The sequence below is a fragment of the Triplophysa dalaica genome, chromosome 18 (assembly GCF_015846415.1).
Source record: "Triplophysa dalaica isolate WHDGS20190420 chromosome 18, ASM1584641v1, whole genome shotgun sequence".
NCBI classification, from domain to species: Eukaryota; Metazoa; Chordata; class Actinopteri; order Cypriniformes; family Nemacheilidae; genus Triplophysa; species Triplophysa dalaica.
In genome coordinates, this window is record NC_079559.1 from 8,809,119 (window position 1) to 8,830,168 (window position 21,050).

A 21,050-nucleotide genomic window follows, 5' to 3' on the forward strand; every position below is an offset into this window, starting at 1 on the left:
TCTAAAAGGACCACAGAAATTCAGATTCTGATAAAAAACTTTAGAATACTTAATGCATGGATGGATAGATGATTAAAGGACAGGCAGACACAACTGCTATAGCCTGCGAATCTGACAAAAATTTACTGGCAACCATTTGTTCAAAGATAAATGAACATTAAACATTAACAAGTCTTTATCTTTGCAGAAAAATGTAAAATAACCGCCTAATGCAAAGCATTCTGGGAACTAAAATGAGAAAAAAAGAAAAAGGTTGATGAGGATTTCTGGTTTCCAGTATGCTTTGCATGAGGCGGTTATTTTATAGCTTTTTTCTTTAAATATAAAGACTTGTTAATGTTTAATGTTCATTTATCTTTGAAAAAACTGTTGCCAATAAATTATATATATAAAAATCTACAGTAAGTAACTGACAGCTATCTGCATAACCACAGCAAATTTGTTAACAGTGTATGTTTGCCTGGAAATGGCTAATTTCTTAATTTACTCCTGATGAAACATTTTAAAAAGGATGTTACAGTTGTATCGGAAGTGTGTATCACTTCAGACCCGAGGATGTCCTAATACAGTCTTGTTTTAATGTGGCATTAGACCCGCTCTGTGACATAATCCATTACCAAATGTACAAATTTGGCATGGTCGACAATATGTACTGTATTCACGGTGTATGAACTAACCACGTTCATTTATTTCTTTAAAAAACGACATTGTAGTTGTTGCAAGATTATTCTGTTTTTTATTCTTATTTCTTAGTAAGAATATGTGATATGAAGATGAATTTGTATCAGTTTAGTAGAAGATGCTTGCTTGCAGGCTGCCACCACCCACTGCTGATTCATTATCAAGCCTTCATTGACTTGAGGAAATGATTTATGATGTTGAAAATAGAGACATGCAATGTACTAGGTGTGAGAAATAGTGAAGTAATGTAACAATGTATTTGTCCATGTGTTATTGTAAAAGGAAATGATATCAAATGTAATGAGTGCATGTAGGGTATATATTTATCTAGATTATTTATGTGTGACAAAAATAATTGCTCATATCTCATATCGCTTGAAACCCAAAGATGCGCTGAAGCCTACGGAGAAATTAAGAAATTTGATTGTATCTACATTAATACTTATACAGCATCATACCCTTATTTCTAAAGTACAGGCAACAATTCTTAGACAGTACAAAAAGAGGAAAAAAACAGCTGATAGCTTCCACGTCATAAAATGTATGCCCATATATGGATTTGCAGTAATATATAGCCCCTGGGAACAAAACTGCTTCGATCACTCTCAACCAAAATTCGTCATCATTATTATTACTGTCAGCTTTTGGGAGATTCCTTTTTATGAAAATATAGGAACCTTGTGCAATAAGCCTGCTTACCTGACACCTTTTCAATCCATGGTTTTCCCAAGATTTTGAAACAGTGTGTATACTCACTGTTCAAACATTATGGTACAGAGCAAAAAAAATAAAGAAATTCTGGCTATCATTATGTCCATCCCCTTAATTCACAATGTAAATGTTTCTATAATTCAAAATAAAATATTAAAATACTAATTCACTAAGCAACAAAAATGATCATACCAATTTGATATTTTCATTAAGATACAATTACCAACTGTGCAGAGATAAATCATCATTAAATTATCATGATCAATTCCTAACCTTTACTTTTGTCTCCAATAGTTAAGGTGATGACTATAAAGTTTCACATTAACCAGGATATTATTTTACTGCTGAATTTAATATGGTTAGTTAAAAAAGGGATAATAGTTACGATAGATTATTAATAATAGTAGACAAAACAAGTGTCATCAAGCCCTTTGTGGGGTTGCTGGAAAGCACCTTTTCTTAATGGTTAAATACAAAAATATTTTTAACAGGAAAGCTCTAGTGGGAGTTAAAAAATGACATATAGGATGTGGAAGGGGGGTGGTTTGGTTGGGTGACTAACCCTTGTAGACCACATAAATAGTCCCTCAAGGCACAAGAGAAGGCAGACAAATCAAGAGAAGAAACACAAACAGAGCCCATTTATCTTCAGCAGATTTTTACAAGGGCTGTTTCTGGAAGACTTGCTGTAGCGTTGATTCCTTTCTTGTCAAATTTCACTTTGTTTTGTGACTTGAAGGTCTAAACATGAGATTTGGAGTCCTGGCGTTGCTGGTTCTTGGAACCTGCTCATTGAATGTGTCGTGTGTGCCACTACAATCTGTGTTTGTGACGTTCCCTGGGGATGTGATCAAGAACATGACGGATATAGATCTGGCAGATGTAAGTATACCAAATTTTATTTCTAGTTAAAGAATCATAAGCATAGTTTTTATGATGAGGATAATATTTTGTTTTCATATTTTTTTACAGTTGAATAAAACAGAATGCACAATTTGAAATGTATTTTTCTGTACAAATTACATTTGATTATATGTTTGGCTCCAGGCATACCTGAAGCGTTATGGTTACATAGATGTCCAGCAGAAGAGCGGGCTGCAGGCAGTTGCCTCCACTTCTAAAGCTCTGAAGATGCTCCAGAAGAAGCTTGGGCTGGAGGAGACAGGGGAACTTGACTCACCTACGATTGATGCTATGAAGCAGCCCCGCTGTGGCGTCCCAGATATCCGCAACTATCAGACCTTTGCAGGGGACCTGAAATGGAACCGCAATGAGGTTACATACAGGTAAAATATAAACTATAGGATCAAAAATTATATTACAGCATAAACTTGAATACTAACCAAACGCATTGAAGACCATTTACAACGAAAAAATCCTTTAACATGCCTAAGTCAACCTGATTACAATAGAATATACCAATAAGTAAGATCAAAACAGATCCCTAAAATTACACTTTTTATTGCACTGAATTTAAATTGAATTGACATGGTAACAAACAGGTTCTAATACATTGCATTGCACTGGTTTGTAGGATTTTGAACTATTCTCCGGACTTGGAATCTACTTTGATCGATGATGCATTTGCTAGAGCTTTCAAGGTGTGGAGTGATGTCACACCTCTGACATTTACACGCCTCCACGACGGCATCGCTGACATCATGATCTCCTTTGGGAAAGGAGGTGAGTTCATTTATTCTGTCTTGTCAAGATTGATCCCCAGAAAGAAAAATCCTCCTCAAAGGCAGACTTAATATCGTACGGGGGGGGTAAGTTGTAGATTTAGTTTTTGACTTTATTCAAATGTTGTGCACGATTATATTGGACTGACTTATTCAATCGCAATATAATATGCTAAATAAAGCCAGCACCCTTAAAGATATAGCATGAGAAATAGTTTTTACTGTGTGTATTTGGATTTTCAACGAAACTTTCTGTATATGTAGTCAAAGAGAACCTTCTGAGAGGTTTTGAACGCGTTGCTATTTTTGTTTCAGATCACGGTGATCCATACCCATTTGATGGCAAAGACGGGCTGCTGGCTCATGCTTATCCTCCTGGTGAAGGAATTCAAGGGGATGCCCACTTTGATGATGATGAACACTGGACCCTTGGAAATGGAGCAGGTATGGGTTTGTATTAATCCCTCTTAGATTCATTAAGACCCTGTGGTTTATCAATAAAAGTTTTCTATCCTTTTTTGGACTGTATAGTAAAGCAATAGCTCCCTCTACAGCTTAATGTAAATATTAACAGAATGAGCATGTTTTGAGATTTGAGGTGTTAAGACTATATTTATGTGTCCTCTTTAGCCATTCAGACTCGCTATGGTAATGCAGAGGGTGCCCTGTGTCACTTCCCGTTTGAGTTTGAAGGACAGTCTTACTCAACCTGCACAACTGATGGCCGCACAGATGGGCTCCCCTGGTGCGCTACCACTCCAAACTACGGCAAAGACAAAAAATATGGCTTCTGTCCCAGTGAGCGTAAGTAGCGGAGCTTTACTCACCAATCTGATTTCATGCCACTCATTATGAATGAATGTCAGAGAACCTCGAGAAAGCTTTTAATCCTATGTGCATGCCTAACATTCTGTCTTCATTCAAACAGTTCTCTTCACATTTGATGGGAACAGCAATGAGGCACCATGTGTCTTCCCCTTTGTGTTCGAAGAAAAAAAATATGACTCATGCACCACAGAAGGGCGGAATGATGGGTACCGCTGGTGTGCCACTACTGCTAATTTTGACAAAGATAAGAAATATGGATTCTGCCCTAACAGAGGTGAGCAACTCTCACACTTGTCAACCTCTTCATCACAGAAACATTGATGGAGTTCCTTTTGTCTACAGCACAGAATATCTCAAATGTTTCCTTGTTCACCTCACAGACACAGCTGTGATTGGTGGAAATTCAGAGGGAGAACCATGCCAGTTTCCCTTCACCTTTGAGGAAAAGGCATACACTTCGTGCACAAGTGAGGGCCGGAGCGATGGAAAACTCTGGTGTGCAACTACCAGCAGCTATGACAAAGATAAAAAATGGGGATTTTGCTCTGATAGAGGTGAGTGTGTTCATCCTTTCTTTCAGACACAATAAATATGTGAGATGTTAGCAGACATGCGTGACCAGAATGACACTAATTCCTCTCATAGGATACAGTCTGTTCCTGGTGGCTGCCCATGAGTTTGGACATGCACTTGGCCTGGACCACTCTACAGTCAGAGATGCTCTGATGTTTCCCATGTACAAATATGTAGAGGATTTCTCCCTGAACAGTGACGATATTAAGGGCATTCAATATCTATATGGTATTTATTCAATGAAATTTGATTGATAAATATTCTGTATTTTTTATCTTAACACCAGGAGTCCCGTTCTTGCATTATAGCTGTAGTTTAATTGAATTATTTCCTTTTAGGACCTAGAACAGGCCCTACCCCTGCTCCCCCAAAACCCAAGACAACCACTTCCTCTCCAACTGATCCCACCCCAGATGAGACCACTGTTTCCACCACAACACATGTAGTCCCTTCGCAGGATGCATGCCAGATCAGTGAATTTGACACCATCTCTGATATCCAGAAGGAGCTTCACTTCTTCAAGAATGGGTATGAGACAATGTTCAAAAAGACCTTTAAAGACTAATATGAAAATACTAATTTCAGACTAATATGAGAAAGAAACATACAAACTTGGAAACGTATATATGTTGAAATATTAGGAAATAGGATCTTTCTCTTAAATTGCATAAATACTCATTAAGCAAGGGTCCTAAATAATGTTTCTGAGTTCTGTCTTACAACAAAGGCACTACTGGAAGATCACAAAAGCTGGAGAACGCAAAGGTCCATTCCTGATATCTGAGAAATGGCCTGGCCTGCCAGCTGTCATTAATACTGCCTTTGAGGATCACCTCACTAAAAAGCTCTACTTCTTTGCAGGTATACAACCAGCTTGAGACATATAGCCATAAGTACTAAATACTGAATTCATACTTATAAATCTGTTTTTTAATCTTATGCACACAGACAAACAGTTCTGGGTGTATACTGGAAAAGACGTGCTTGGTCCACGTAAAATTGAGAAACTCGGCCTACCAAGCACCCTAGAAAGAGTGGAAGGAGCATTGCAGAGAGCAAAAGGCAAGGTTCTCCTGTTTAGTGGCGAGAACTTTTGGAGGTGAGTTAGCTTTAAGAAGGATTTATGTACTTCAAACATGATTGTTGTGGCTGTATGTAGGTGTTCTAAGTATTGTCTTTGATATGTTTTCTCAGACTGGATGTGAAAGCTCAGATGATAGACGCAGGGTATCCTCGAGAAACTGAATTAGCTTTTGGTGGAGTGCCCAGTGATTCACATGATGTGTTTCTCTACAAAGGTAGGTCTGCTAAACACAAAATAATGCCTTGTCCATCACACACACTAAAGAACAATCGTCCTCTCTCAGACCATCAAATGTAAATGATTATGAATAAATGATTCAATGTTCTTACAGTATTATATTTTCTGCTTATCACATTCAATCCAACTAACATTTGCTGCTCATATATACTTTCAGGATTCTTTTACTTTTGCCGGCAAAGCTTCTACTGGAGAATGAACGGCAAAAGGCAGGTTGACCGTGTTGGACATGTGAAGTACGACCTCCTGAAATGCTAAGGCGTGCAGTTGCTCCTCGCAGTAAACACGTCCGACATTCTAACTTGATGACAGACACCTTTTTAATAGGGAAACCATTTTTTTTCTTCAGTGAAAGGGTAGTGAGGAAGACATAGAATGTATTAAATGTAAAGTCTCTGTTATGGGGATTTTGACTTTTACTATTATAGGAGAAGAACAGTTTACACTGAAATTATCGCTGGCAAATGACACAGGATGTATGTCCTATTTGTATTTCAGCTCGAAGATGGTCTTATAATTTATTTTACGCCAACTATAATACTGCTTTGGTCATGATGTTTGTTTCCAGATCGTTAAGAGAAAGAATGCTCCTGTTTGCCTTTAAAAAACTATAATGAAGCAATGCCATGCGAACCATGAGAATTAACTTTGTGTTTGTGAATGTATGAGTCGAGTCACCATCAGTGACCTGCCGCTTATGAGCAACAATGCATATTCAATGTGATCCCACTCAAATGTTTTCCAATGCAAAGGATTATTTTTGCCTTAGAGCTAATTTTAAGATATTAAACCCATATTTTTGGCGTATTGTCAAAATCATTTGCCTGGTGTAAATGGTAATATTATTAATTTAATGTTCTTCATTTCTCTTATTTATACATTTGTGTTTGCTTGATGCAATGTTTATGTTTACTTAATAAATTTGTAAACAAGACCATTTATTCCTGTGCAGTTGCTGTTTTATTAGAACACGACACAAACTAATTTTGTAAATGAACTATAAAATAAATATGATAGACGGAGACAATTTATAACTTGATCGTATTTATTTCAGAGTTATAGCAGTTACAATGATTCAAAGAAACATACACATTTAAAATAAAATAGGCCTACTCTTGGATACCAAGTAACTCTACTAACCGAATATACCGCATTCTGAGCAAAAGTTAATAAAGCACTAACGTTACAAATAAAACTAAACGACTCTCTTCAGTATTAATCCGCGAGTCACTCTCGGTGCAATAGTCCTCCGTTTCACCACATTATTACACAAAACAGTAAAAAGAGAGAACTTGTGTTAATATTTATATTCTCCGACAAAAAGATGAATCGATCCGGAAACATTACCAAACACATCGAGACTTCGATCGCTCGTCTTTTCTCTTTGACCGATAAATGAGTTCCGGCCACCTATGAGTACAGGAAGCGAGGAGACGTTGATGGCGCCCGACTAGAAACCAGTAGCAGCTAATCGCTTTCAAATATCTTTTTTATTTCGTCTTATTCGCAACGACGAGGAGTAAAACGGTTATCAACACACGGTAAGAAAAATATTCCTGCTCTAAATATTAAAAACAAAACTTCTTAATTATATGTATTTGCATGATGAGCTAGAGAAAAACATTCGGGCATACTAGCTGTTCCCTGCTCGCTTAGGCCCTCGAGGTCCCCGAGCGGTTCTTCATATCGCCTGAGCGGAAAAAACTCAACTGCGGGAAGGAAAATGGCGCTCAGCGAGCAGGCAGGACGAAGGGCAGCACAAACACGCGTATAATAGAGAGAGGTTGAGACTTGAACAAAAGCCACATAGCTCATGTGAGGGTAGTTGAGTAGTTAGATGTGAAGTAGTGATATGTTCTCCTTTAAATAGTTGCACATGATGTTAAATTACTCGGTGTTCATTTTAGGCATATACACGCGCCTTGCTGTTGTCCTTGAGAAGTTTGAACCGAAAAGCAAATGTTATGCCATAATCCCCGCAACATATAAAGCTGGGTGGGATATGCACTACTTAAATTGTGTAGATGATTTAATAAAATCAAGTTTCGATTACGTTTAAATGTACAATGTTCTCGGGGTAGGTTTGTTTTAGCCTAAAGTGCAACGCGTGCTTGTGATCATGAAATCCATCATAAGACATATATTTATGCGTACAGTATGCACAAACACACTGACAAGTGAATCAAATCTACCGAGGTGTATATTTCCACACCGTGTTCCCACTATGTTCTTGTGAAGTGGTCAGTATCGTTTCTCTAACGCACTAAATGCATTTCCCCTTACAAATCGGGTAACTGATCTAACTCAAACCCATAGATAACCCCATTATATTAGGACGCAACAATGTTATTATCATAATATTTTAGTATTATAAAGTATGGTACATGATTTCCTTATACCACTTCACTACATTCGAATATCTAACATACTGAAAAGGGTCATTTTAGTTAACAGTAAGAGCATATGTACTTCCCCTATAGGTAAATGGGTCACACTACCAGCAAAAAATGTGTAGATACCTACTTCACTCAATAAACATGAAAGAAAATATGTGACCTAGTAGGTCTACTGTATGACTGAATCATAAAGACAGTGTGCCACAGAACTAAGATGGATTCTGAGGACATGGAGGTTGAAAGCAGCAGTGATGTTGGGCATTCTGGGATGGAGGAGCCATCAGAGAGTGGGATGGGGATGGAATCTTCAGAAGCCATGTCTGCTGATAGCAGTGATGCAGCTACAGCTCAGGCACCAGAATCGGACTGCCATGTTGGACAGAGTTCTGAGGGAATTGTGGTAAGAAAGGCAACATGCACATCTCTGTAGCTCTATATGATAACAAAACGTGCATCCAGTTTTTAATATAAATGTGTGTTGTAGGTCTTTATCCCAGAGACAAGCTCTAGCACCGATGTGCGAAGGGTTCATCTACCTGACTCGTCTTCCGTCGCCCAGTCAACCAGCGTGTCCAGCGTTTCCACGGTCACACAGTCAGTCCTGGTGTCAGAGTCGGTCCAGGTGATGGTGCATTCCAGCGCTGTGTCTGAAGGAGGAATGATGGTTTCTGATTCCACTGCCTCCACCTCTTCAGATCTCGGTTCGGCCATTGACAAGATCATTGAGTCCACTATTGGACCAGACATTATAAATGGTAAAGATACATACTAAGTTATAATAAGAAAAATACTTTTCCTTTAAACACACAAAGTTTGTCTATAGTTATTGTTGTTTTAAATGTTTATTCCATACATTATGCAAATGCTGAGTATACTTTATATATATTGCAAATATTATGTGTGCTGTTATATTGTACAGATGAATTATTTGACATTTCTGTCCCTTTTACAGGATGTATTGCAGTTACGAGTGCTGAGGACGGCAGTGCAGAAACTACACAGTATCTGATACTCCAAGGACCAGATGATGGTATGAAACGATGAACTTCAAATGAAAAAGATAATTTATCCTCACCCTCTCGTTGCCTGAAAAAGGTATGATTTATTTTCTTCAGTGTAAATTCTTGTGTGTTACTGTGTGTAGGAGCTCCTATGGTCGGTCAGATGTCTTCCTCTGCGCTTTCGAGTCGCATTGCCATCGAAGCCCTATCTGATGGCCCCACCTCTACCTGTCTGGATCAACCTGGACACTCCGGTTACCGTGACCACGAAGATGGCAGCAGCAGTAGCTGCCCTGACCAGCCCCAGCGCTCCCAGTACATGGAGTGCAATGGAAGGGATGACCCAGATCAGACCAGGGAGGCCCGATACATTGAATGCTCTGGAGCAGAACCAGATCAGACCCCACTTCATTCTGACTACAGTGTGGCTGAGTGCAGCGGTATGAACAGCAGCCTTCAGAGATGCTCATTCCGATCGTCCCGCTACGTTGTGGAGTGCAGTGACAGGTACTTGGAATGTGGCGCAGAGGGGGAAGAGCGTCCACAACATTCACGTTACATAGACAGCAGCATGGATGACAGGGAGCACGTCTCTGCCTCGGAGCAAGAGGCCGGTGTGGCAGAGGAGCCCCAGCATTCTTACATGCTCCAGGGCTCACTGTATTCAGATGAGGGTGCTGTTCAGCACTCACTGGCTGACACGGTGGGTTCCCAGCTCGCCGATCAGATGGATTGCAACGATAGCTTAGCCGGGACATATATTAGTAGCAGCGGGACATATTCCGGCCAACTAGAGGCTGTGGAGGTGCAGTCTGGGGTGGTGGATGAGCCAGGGAATAGAACCCCAAACATGGCGGAATTGGAGGAAATGATGGAGGTGGTCATCGTTCAACAGTTCAAGTGCAAGATGTGCCCATATAAAAGTGTATCCAAAGACACGCTTATCAACCACATGAGAGACAAGCATTTTAGACAAGCAGGTAACCAAGAGGGTTTAAGTGCTGTTATTTATCTTGGACGAAAACACTTAATTTAAAGAAATAAATTACCCGAAAATGTTTTTTTTATCATGAATACTTCACCCTAAAATGATAATTATGTCCTCATTTACTCACCTTCGAGTTGTTCCAAATCTGTATAAATGTCTGATTGACACATAGAAAGATATTTATAAGAATGCTTATAACCCGACAGATTTTACCCCCATTGACTACCATAGTAGGAAAAAATACAATGGTAGTCAAAAGTGCCCCAGAACTGTTTGTTGTCCTACATTCTTCAAAATATCTATGTGTTCAATAGAACAAAAATGACAAAGTTATTTTTCCTACTATGGGAGTCAATGGGGGGAAAGATCTGTTTGGTTATAAGTATTCTTCCAAATATCTTTCATTGTGTTCATCAGAACAAATAAATGTGTACAGATTTGGAACAACTCGAAGGTGAGTAAATGATGAAAGAATTTTTGGTTGAAGTATCTCTTTAAGAATGTAATGTCTTGCAGGTGCTTCTCCTCCAAAGAAGCGTGGACGGGGTCGTCCACGAAAATCTGAAAGCAAGGCACAGGCAGTAATCGAAGTTAAAAAGGAGGAGCCACCAGAAGAAGAAGATGATGACATAGTTGATGCAGGTGCCATTGATGATCCTGAAGGTCAGTAGATTCGATGCATTTAAGTGTCATTCTCCGTAAGCTTAGAATTTTCTTTTTTATATATATTTTTCTTTTCAGCGGACAGTGATTATAAACCAGCTGATGAAGAGCCCAAGCCCAGATTAGCTGCGAATCATTGCAAACCTCCTCCTACCTGTTCTTCTTCATCTTCCTCTACCTCACGAAGACGGCCCCGCAGGATGGTGGGTCCACCTCGCAAATTCCTCAGTTACTCAGGTCAGCATTAAGAAAACCTTTTCTGATTTTTCATGTTTTTCAGGCCACAGAATAAATTATACACCATTTAACAAAATTTTGTATAATAGTATAACAACATCCCTCTGAATTAGTATAGCCTGTAATTTCTATTGTGCTCTAACATTTTCAACTGTGTATGCAACAGAGACACCAGAAGGGTCTCAACCCGGCAATGCAGCGGACCCTCAAACTCCTGAAGAGGCAAGCTCTTCTGGATTGGAGAATGGAACTCTGTCATCCAATGGGACTGTAGCTGAGCCAGGTGTCAGCCAATCAGATTCAGAGAACAAAGATCCCTCATCAAACACAGGCACAGATGATGCAGATTTTTTGCCAAGGAAAAGAGGACGTCCTTCTAAACGTTTCCTCCAAAAGAAGTACAAAAAGTACATGAATCGCAGGTACGTGATGGCTATTCACAAAATCAGTTAACCTTAAATGCAACCAAATCTTTTGTATTGTCAAAACCAAAAGTCAAATATGTACTTTTATCCTTGTTAAAGTAAATACTACAGAACTCTCAAGCCTCTGCTAAGGCCTCATAACTGCTGGATATGTGGCTCCCGCTTTCTGTCGCAAGAGGATCTCAGATTCCATGTGGATTCTCATGAGGGAAAGGACCCTGAACGTTTCAAGTGCCTGCAGTGCAGCTATCGCTGCAAGCGTTGGTCCTCACTGAAGGTAACAAGAGCCTCTTATGTGTGGATCTGGCATCTAGCTGAAATTTGTTGTTTTAACCATGTGAAAATAATTAGTTCTATCAGTAAAACATCATTTCTTTACTTTTAATTTATAAAACCTCAAATGCCTTCTAACTGGATTATACTGTATGTGTCCTACAGGAGCACATGTTCAACCATGAAGGTTCAAAACCGTATAAGTGTGAGGTGTGCGATTACTCCAGCGTGTATAAGAAGGATGTGATTCGGCACTCAGCAGTCCACAACAAAAACAAGTAAGAGTTGGGGAATATGATCTTTATTTTTGAAACAATTTGCTTTTTAAAACTTGTATTTTATGCATATTAAATTTTATGTTAATAAATATAATAGATATAGTGGCAATATTTAACGTTCATGTTTCTTTTCTATTCCTATTTAGGAGTCGAAAAATAGACGTGGTAAGAGTCCAGTCATTATAGAACAAACTGTTATTTTGACCCCTGTCCTGTGTTAAAGGGAAAGTGTACACAAAAATGAAAAATCTGGCATCATTTATTTACCCTCCGATTGTTCCAAAGCTGTTTTTGTTCTGCTAAACACAAAGGAAATGATTTGGAAGAACATCAGTAACCACACAAATCTCATCCCCCACTGACACCCATAGTATTTATTTAGTAAATAATGACTGAATTTGCATTTTTGGCTCAACTTTCCCTTTAACGGGGAATTTTCTCGCGGCAAATGTCTTGTGTTGATCTTTCGCAGGTTCCCAGAATGTCTGAGTTTCCGTGTCCCATCTGCCGCCGTGTGTATCCCATGCAGAAACGTCTCACGCAGCACATGAAGTCACACAGCACAGATAAACCTCACATGTGCGACAAGGTAGGATCACCGTCAAAGTTTTTGGCACTGCAGCAAAGTATTCAAATAATAGTTCTGATGGATCAAACAAGATGTTATAAATTGATTCTGGATTACATTTGTTTTTCAGTGCGGGAAATCCTTCAAGAAACGCTACACTTTTAAAATGCATCTTCTTACGCATATACAGAATTGCGGCAACAGTTTGTAAGTGAGATGTTAGATCTTGGAGTACTATGGACGTGTCATGATGATCACAACACATCCAACAAGATTCTTTTATCATGTTATCAGGTTTAAATGTGAGTTCTGCGAATACATCTGCAATGACAAGAAGCACTTGCTTAACCACCAGCTGTCCCATACAAACGACAAACCTTTCAAATGTGAGGAGTGCAAATACTCCACGAGTAAAGAGGAGTTCCTGGTGTCCCACATTGCCATTAAACACACAGGTAATGTCAAGGTTACGATAACAGATTTTCCTGAATTAAATGGCCTTCGTATGAAAATACTGTACGTTCTTTACACAAATATCTTGGTAAGAAGATTTCCCGTCTTGCTTTGTTCAGGTGAAAAGCCTTTCTCCTGTGACATGTGCCACTTCACGACCAGACACAGGAAGAACCTGCGGCTACATATCCAGTGTCGTCACCCCGAAACTTTTGAAGAGTGGAATCAGACGCACCCGGAGGAGCCCATCCGTCGCCGTCAGAGACCCGCTTTCACCGTGCAGCAGATCGAAGAGCTTCGATTGCAGCATGAAACACAGGGGCTTCAGGGAACAGTGGTGAGTTGGGCTCCCATATTTCTCCTTTCAAATCATCAATAATCCACAAGCACATACGTATGTACATTCTGGACTTAGACGTCATTTTAAGATCTTCTTCTTTAACCAAAGGTCTCAGTAGACCCCATCACTCTCCAGACAATGGAGTCCATGGGAAATACATCTGTATCCCAAGATGCACTGGGTAACACTACCATCATCTATGAGCAAGGTTAGGAAAAGATTCCTTCAGGCTAAACTCAGTTCAGTTCGGATGAAATGAAACATGTATTTATTTTATCTTTATGTTGCAATAGTACTATTTAAATTGATAGTTCACCCAAAAATAAAATATCTGTCATCAAGAAATTTATAAAGCAATTTTTACTACATTAGTAGTCAATGAACTTCCAAATATCTTTCTCTGTGTTCATCAGAACACAGAAATGTATTCAGATTTGGAACAACTTGAGGGTGATGAAAATGAAGACAGAATTTTCATTGTGGGTGAACAGTTCCTTTAGCTCACAATGCAACATTTTATAATTTCATCTGTTTTACAGCCCAGACGACAGACCTCTCAGCACAAAATGCTCTAGATCTACTGCTTAACATGAGTAATGCCAGAGAACTACAGGTACTGTACCGACCAATAGACCTTTTTCATATATTTATATAATAATTACAAAAATGCCTCATACAAATCACCTCTTAGGTGGCGGTTCTTAAAACAGACGGCAAGACTCTGGAGACAGGCACGTGGTCCACAGCTAGCTCTGGGGGTCAGGGGTCATCCCTGCAGTCTCAGAAGATTGTGACCTTCCATGTGTCAGAAAACGGTGACACCCTGGTGCAGGAGGCGTTCGAGACGGCCACCGGGACCGTGGAGCAAGAGGAGGCAGCCGATGGTTCGCAAATCGGCATCGAGACATATGAGACGACAGATTTCAGCGTGGTGGAACAGTCTGAGGAGATTCCTGCCCCTGGAGCACCACACAGGTACAGCTACGTGTCAGAAGTATTTTTTGAATTGTCATGGTGCAGATAAACACCCTTATAGAATAGTTGCATTAACAGCCCCAAGGTCATATGTTTGATTCTCATGTGAAAAATGAACATGGAATAAACAATGAGTCTCTTAAAATGTAATGTAATACTTGTGACAGCAGTTTAGAGGAACCCTCAGCAGAGCCTCAGGTCATGGAAGTAAGCACAGAATCTTTGTCCATCTCTACACCTCTGAAGGAAAACAAAGAGAAGTTTTACCTGAGCTCAGAAGAAGTCCTTCAGCAGGTTGAGGTGAGAATTGTTACTTCACATGGGAAACCACTGTGGAACCTCCCAATGGAAAGCACAAGAAATTCATTGATTTCCCTTCTGTAGCTGAGCAGTGAAGCTCCAGGCTCCCCCTCCCTGTGTCCATCACCTCTTCAGCAGCTCAGTCACAAACGCTTCTCCTGTCGGATATGCATGGAGACTTTCCAGGGCCGCTCGGACATGGAGAACCACAGGAGGGCGCACATAGACCCTAAAACATTTAAATGCCCTGACTGTGAATTCACAGCTCCCTCTTGGCAGGAGGTCAAGGTATGACTTTTAAATTATTCTGTTTTATTTATTCATTGATGGAGTACATCGGACGTAACTACATTGTCACTCTGATCGGGTATATAAATATGTTTTATCATTTTAGTCACACATGGCCATGCACGCATATTTGAGGCCTCATAAATGCACTAGCTGCAGTTTCGCCTCCAAAAACAAGAAGGACCTGAGACGTCACATGATGACACACACCAACGAGAAGCCTTTTGCCTGTCAGATGTGCGGACAGAGGTGAGGGGATCAACAAGAACACACACACATACTCACACACCTGCAGCTTCTCAGTACTGAATTTGTCCTGTAGGTTTAACCGAAACGGTCACCTGAAGTTCCACATGGAGAGGCTTCACAGTCAGGAACCTTCGCCTCGCAAAACCCACTCTGTTTCCTCGCAGCAAACCATCATCGTCAACAGTGATGAAGAGGCTTTAGCCACACTACAGAGTGAGTTCTAAGGGCTATCTGTTTACCTCGTAAAGGAAAAGTTCCCCCCAAAAAGTAAATTCTCTCATAATTTACTCACTCTCGTCTCATCCCATCCAAGGTCCATTTGACCTCAGCGAAACACAGAGTTAGGAATAAGATAATGTATATAAGAAAACCCTCCGTTTTTGTTCAGATTAAGAAAGACGGTCATACACCAGAGATGGCATGAGGGTCTGTAAATAAGAGAATTCTCATTTTCAACACTTTGATGGGTTTCATCCATATACAAATAATGGGTTCACTATTCATGTTGCTTTTTTGTATTGTAGTTTTTTGTTTTAATTCTTGTTCTCTATGTGTGGGTGTTCCAGATCTGCAGGCGGGTCAGACACTGATCAGTCCAGAGAGGTTGCAGCAGGCTTTGGGTCAGGAGCACATTATTGTAGCCCAAGATCAGGCGCTTTCTGACCAGGTCTAGCACAATAACCCACAGCACTTACACATTCCCGTTCACACCTGTGAACTTCTCTTTTACATTTACATAAATTGAATGAACTTTTTAGTTACCCTTTAGTTATCATTCTGGGTGTGACAGCTAATGATCAGCTTCAGAAGGAGCTTATGATGGTTTTCCTATCAGCCAATCAAGGGGAAACTTAGTTTAGAGAATCTTAGAAAAAGTTGTGTTTAAATATATGTTATAGGTTGTGCTCATTTTTTAGGCTTCATACAGATTTGGGTTGGACTAATGGGATACTGGACTTGTTTTTAATGAAATGTTTGTTTGTCAGGAGGAGGCGACATACATTCAGCAGATCACAACAGTAGATGGTCAGACGGTACAGCACTTAATGTCTGGAGACAATCAGGTCACTGAGGTACAGCTAATTTTTTAAAAGATCATTGATTGTTGAAATTACAAACGACCTGCTAATAGCATCAGATGAAGGTAACATCTCACTCGTAGTCCTGCTTGACCTTAGTATAGCGATCGATACTGTAGACCATAACATACTGTTTAGATCGTTTACACAATTATACCGGTATTCAAGGACAGGGACTACAATAGTTCAGATCTTACTTATCAGACATATATCAATTTGTCCATTTTAAAGCGAAATCATCAAATCTAACGCAAGTAAATTATGGATAACCTCAGGGATCGGTTTTAGGACCCTTGCTATTCTCCCTATATATGCTGCCTAGTGACAACATTATTATTAGAAAACATGGAATTAGCTTCCACTGTTATGCAGATGATACTCAGCTATATATCTCATCAAGACCAGATGAGTCCTTCCAGCTATCCAAATTGGCTGAGTGCATCGAAGACATAAAACATTGGATGACTAGTAATTTCCTTCTTTTAAATTCTAATAAAACAGAAATATTACTTATCGGACCAAAGACACGTAAACAGAATATTTCGGATTATTACCTGCAAATTTAAGGCTGCACAGTTACTCCAACAAATACAGTTAAAGAACTAGGTGTTATATTAGACAGCAACCTGTCGTTTGGAAATCACATCTCAAATGTCACAAAAACAGCCTTCTTCAACCTTAAATTTGCAATACGAAAATTCTATGTGTTGCTGATGCAGAGAAGCTTATTGATGCATTTGTGACCATAAGACGTGACTACTGTAATGCTCTTCTTAGTGGTTGCCCTGCATCATCAATAAACAAACTACAGTTATTTGAGAATGCAGCTGCCAGAGTTCTAACCAGGTCCAGAAAATACAATCACATAACACCAATGTTATGATCCCTTCACTGGTTACCCATTAAGTATCGTATTGACTTTAAAGTTGTTTTAATTACTTAAAAAAGCCCTAAACGGTTTAGCCCCTACCTACGTAGCACCTAAACTCTGGAATAGCCTTCCCGATACTTTTCAAGGTACTGACACACTCTCGAAATTTAAATCCATATTAAAGATCTTTTCAGCCAAGTTTATATATATGCCATATATATGCTAAATAAACCACCGGGAGACTGCATTTATAGGCTATTATTTACTAGAATGATCTTGCTCGTTATATAAACACCATACACTGTGCTGTGTTTCACCTTTTTGTGTTTTTCTTATTTTCTCATGTAAAGCAGCTTTGGAACAATGCACATTTTGAAAAGGGCTATATAAATAAAATTGAATTGAATTGATTCAGGTTGTTGACATGAATCTCAAATGTGACAATAAATCTTAAATCTGATGGATTGCGAGGATGATCAATGCAAATTACATTTTGATCTGTTCCTCTGCCATGTTTTCTCAGGTCCAGTATATAATCTCTCAGGACGGAGTTCAGCACTTAATCCCACGGGAATATGTTGTGGTTTCTGATGGAAATCATATTCAGGTTGGTCTATGCACTTTACAAAAAGTCTTTGTATGTATGTCCTGTTGTAAAGTATTTTTAGTATTATATTAACAGGCGCTGTTGCTCTGTAACAGTATGCTGAAAAGCATTTAGAGTATTGTTTAAAATCTAGACGTTATGTTTGACCATAAGATTATGATCAATTCTCATTGTGTTTTTCAGATGGAGGATGGACAGATTGCTCACATTCAGTATGAGCATGATGGGACGTTTCTGCAGGAGCAGCAGGTTGACCTCAATATATATGTTTATAATGTCTTGTCTTGCACTATATACACTACTGTGTTATCTACACTGTGTCTGTGTTAGAATCACATCAAAATAAGATCTCAATAAAGGTTTTGCAGCTAATAAAACAACCTCTAGAGTTAACACAAAACTTTATTTGTTTACATAAAAAGGTATGTATAATCTAAAAACCTGTTTCATGATTAACTCTCATGTGTTTTATTTTAGATTGCTCTGTCTCATGATGGACAGATCCAGTATGTCCCCATCACTACAGAACAGCAGGTTGTCGCCCCTGAAGACCTGGAGGCAGCAGCCCATTCTGCCGTCACCGGTATAACCTTTCTCCTTCTTTGACCTTTCGACTTTTAATCTGTTTTGATCGCCCACAGTGGCAATAACAAATGTTTTGCAACAAGTTTTTAGTAATATAGCAAAGTCAAAAACAACATGTAAACAACCAATTTGTGTGTATGGGTAGCTGTTGCAGATGTAGCCATGGCTCAGGCACAGACGGTTTACACAGAGGCCACACCTGAACAACTGGAACAACTGCAACAACAAGGCATCCAGTATGATGTCATTACTTTTACTGAGGAGTAGAAACTACACACACAGTATGAATTCATCATCAACACACATACTCGCAGTGTCTCCAGTGGACTCGATAACGTCAGCTAGAGTATACAACACAAAGCTGATTCACTGATTCAGACGTTTGTTTCTTCAGAATTGTTTAGTAAGAGGGTGAATGTACAGTTAAACGCACGCTGCAAATTACACAAATAATGCCTGTAAATATTTAAAGCAGTTTATCTTTGCATGCGTACGGTGTTTTGCTTTGGAAAGGAACAGAACAGCAGCTTGTACAAAATATTCTGTATTTAATTCTACATTTGCTTTGATGCATGGAAGCGGATGCTACACCTCTTCGAATGAGACAAAAAGTTGAAACCATGCGGATTGAGGATTTAGTTTATTCGTGATACGGTTCCTAGCTGTATTGCTTGTACAAAATGTTTATTATTGGTTTCTTTTTATGTGAACCATACTGTTTCATCTTTAGGTTTTCAGTTTTTTAAAGATACCTTTGTTTCAGATGGATAGAGAACGGAACGTACATACCAAATAAATTACAACATGAGCTTTTACATTCAAGTATTTCTGCTTTTCATTAAATTCAGTACAGCAATACAAATGTTCTGACAATCTACAATAACTTTATTGAGTGGTTGTGAACAATTCAAGTGAAGATAAAAGCAGAATGTAAATATGTATTGCATACCAAACATTAAAGAAAAAGTCTGTATTAGACACAATTTAATGTCTCCCGACAGTGTCCGTTTCATTATTTCAATTTCCACTCACTTTCTTATTTGTCTTTACATTATTTGCACAAAAAATCTGCAGTGATAAATAATTATGGAAGGCCGAAAAAGTGCTCAAATTCAGAAGTATTTTTGTTATGGGTTTCAGGATGATAAATGTTTGATAAATACGGCCGGGAGTAATACACTTCTCTTACTGTCAGATCTTTTTCATGGTTTTATATTTATAGTTCCTCATTTTGACGAAGAGCAGAGCAACACATGTCGATGCGTGAACTCTGTCGTGTTTGTATTATTGTAGGAAAATGAAGCTCGTTTTCTTTCTTCTTGTCTTCCTAAAGAATGGTAAGAACAATTCTTAAGTCTCTCTGAAAGAAGCTTGTGCTGATAAATTGGACATTAGATGCAAACAATTTATTTACATATAAAAATATAATACTGGAGTTGCAGTCTATTTCTGCTAAATTAAAAAAAAAGTGCATTATGTGGTTACTAGTAACAATACCTTAATTTTACCTTGTAAATTCACTATAGTCAAATTGTTTGAGCCCCCTTTACAATTAACATTACATATTCATAAAAAAAGTGAGTTGTGTCTTTATACTATCACCTTGTTATTTATTACATAAAAATGCTTTTCAGGAATTACGCCAACAGAAGGAGACCTTTCAGTACTACTTTCATCAAGTGAATTGATATTGAAAACTTATTACGACTATTATTATGCCTGGTATGTTAAAACATGCTGTAAATTTCAACAAAGTTATTGTGCTGACTTTGTGAACGACAGAGGACAATTTGCCGCCGAGTATGAAGGAAGAATATTAGTCGAGAATAACTTTGGGGTTTTTATTGTAAAATTGATAAACCTGAGCATAACTGATGCTGGAATGTACAGATGTGGTGTCCTTGGAATCGCCTCAACCTATGATGACTTTGAATTAACAACATCTGGTAAGACTTTGCTTTTGCATTCAACGATTGAATAAAAGGTGTCTGAGAAAGGATATGGTTGAGAAATCTTAATGTATGGTAATAAATATCGATGCCATCAGTCTTACACAAGAAGTGTGTTGTTCATTAAAAACCTGGATGCTTAAATAATTGTAATAAAATCGATTAATTGTCCTTTTGTTTATTCTTCTAGAATTGCAACGTTTCTTTGAAGTTAGTGGAAGCAACCAGTCACCAAAATCATCTCTCAAGCCAAACATCCAGGCCTCAACACTTGGTCTTCAACTTGGATCTGAGAAACACACAGATGAGCACAGGTAAAAGCACTGAATGCTTTAACACTGTCATGATACAAGTTGATGTAAGCTGCACAATGTACAAGTAATATTGAAAATGTTTTAAAATTAATATAAAAGTGTCTCTCAATACGATTTTTTTTTAAGGTCATTCATTTACACTTATTTGTGATTTAAGCAGTGGAAGTGAGAACATGGTCCCCAAGCTTGCGGCTCTTTGCAGTGTTGTGGCGTTTGCTGTTATCGTTTCAATTACACTGCTTGTGTTTCATCTAAAGAAATCCAGAGGTGAGTGTGAACCAATGATTTTGTTCCCTTGTCTAAGACTTTTTTTCACTGGACATAATCAACGACTTCTTCTCCCTTAGAAAATAGTGGAACTTGTGGATTTAGTGACAACACCCCGGTAAGCTATTTGCGTACATCTTATTTGACT

The 21,050-nt window shown here is 38.8% G+C and overlaps 2 protein-coding genes across 6 annotated transcripts; both read left to right on the plus strand.

The window, feature by feature from the left end:
* The first annotated feature begins 2,004 nt into the window (after positions 1-2,004).
* Positions 2,005-6,730, plus strand: mmp9 (matrix metallopeptidase 9). The gene is made up of 13 exons (XM_056773266.1): positions 2,005-2,274; positions 2,440-2,678; positions 2,927-3,075; positions 3,390-3,518; positions 3,705-3,878; positions 4,003-4,176; positions 4,283-4,456; positions 4,548-4,703; positions 4,814-5,003; positions 5,203-5,336; positions 5,424-5,574; positions 5,670-5,773; positions 5,954-6,730. The coding sequence occupies exons 1-13, from the start codon at positions 2,140-2,142 to the stop codon at positions 6,052-6,054; spliced, it is 2,010 nt and encodes a 669-aa protein (XP_056629244.1). The 5' UTR covers positions 2,005-2,139; the 3' UTR covers positions 6,055-6,730.
* Positions 6,731-6,845: 115 nt separating this feature from the next.
* On the plus strand, positions 6,846-19,364 carry LOC130440243 (zinc finger protein 335-like). Of its 5 annotated transcripts, none has more exons than XM_056773238.1 (28): positions 6,846-7,611; positions 8,390-8,592; positions 8,677-8,947; positions 9,145-9,222; positions 9,337-10,173; positions 10,698-10,844; positions 10,923-11,081; positions 11,248-11,503; positions 11,606-11,783; positions 11,945-12,057; positions 12,204-12,222; positions 12,530-12,646; positions 12,756-12,832; positions 12,920-13,080; positions 13,198-13,415; positions 13,527-13,626; positions 13,958-14,031; positions 14,110-14,393; positions 14,561-14,693; positions 14,778-14,981; positions 15,088-15,230; positions 15,304-15,443; positions 15,797-15,897; positions 16,217-16,303; positions 17,704-17,787; positions 17,971-18,036; positions 18,265-18,370; positions 18,518-19,364. In XM_056773238.1, exons 2-28 carry the CDS (start codon positions 8,407-8,409, stop codon positions 18,637-18,639), a joined length of 4,461 nt encoding a protein of 1,486 aa, XP_056629216.1. In that variant the 5' UTR covers positions 6,846-7,611; positions 8,390-8,406; the 3' UTR covers positions 18,640-19,364. The 5 variants fall into 5 exon arrangements, with proteins under 5 accessions (XP_056629216.1, XP_056629218.1, XP_056629215.1 ...); XM_056773240.1 differs by having other exon boundaries at positions 6,846-7,337; positions 8,386-8,592; XM_056773237.1 differs by having other exon boundaries at positions 6,846-7,337.
* The last annotated feature ends 1,686 nt before the right edge of the window (positions 19,365-21,050 follow it).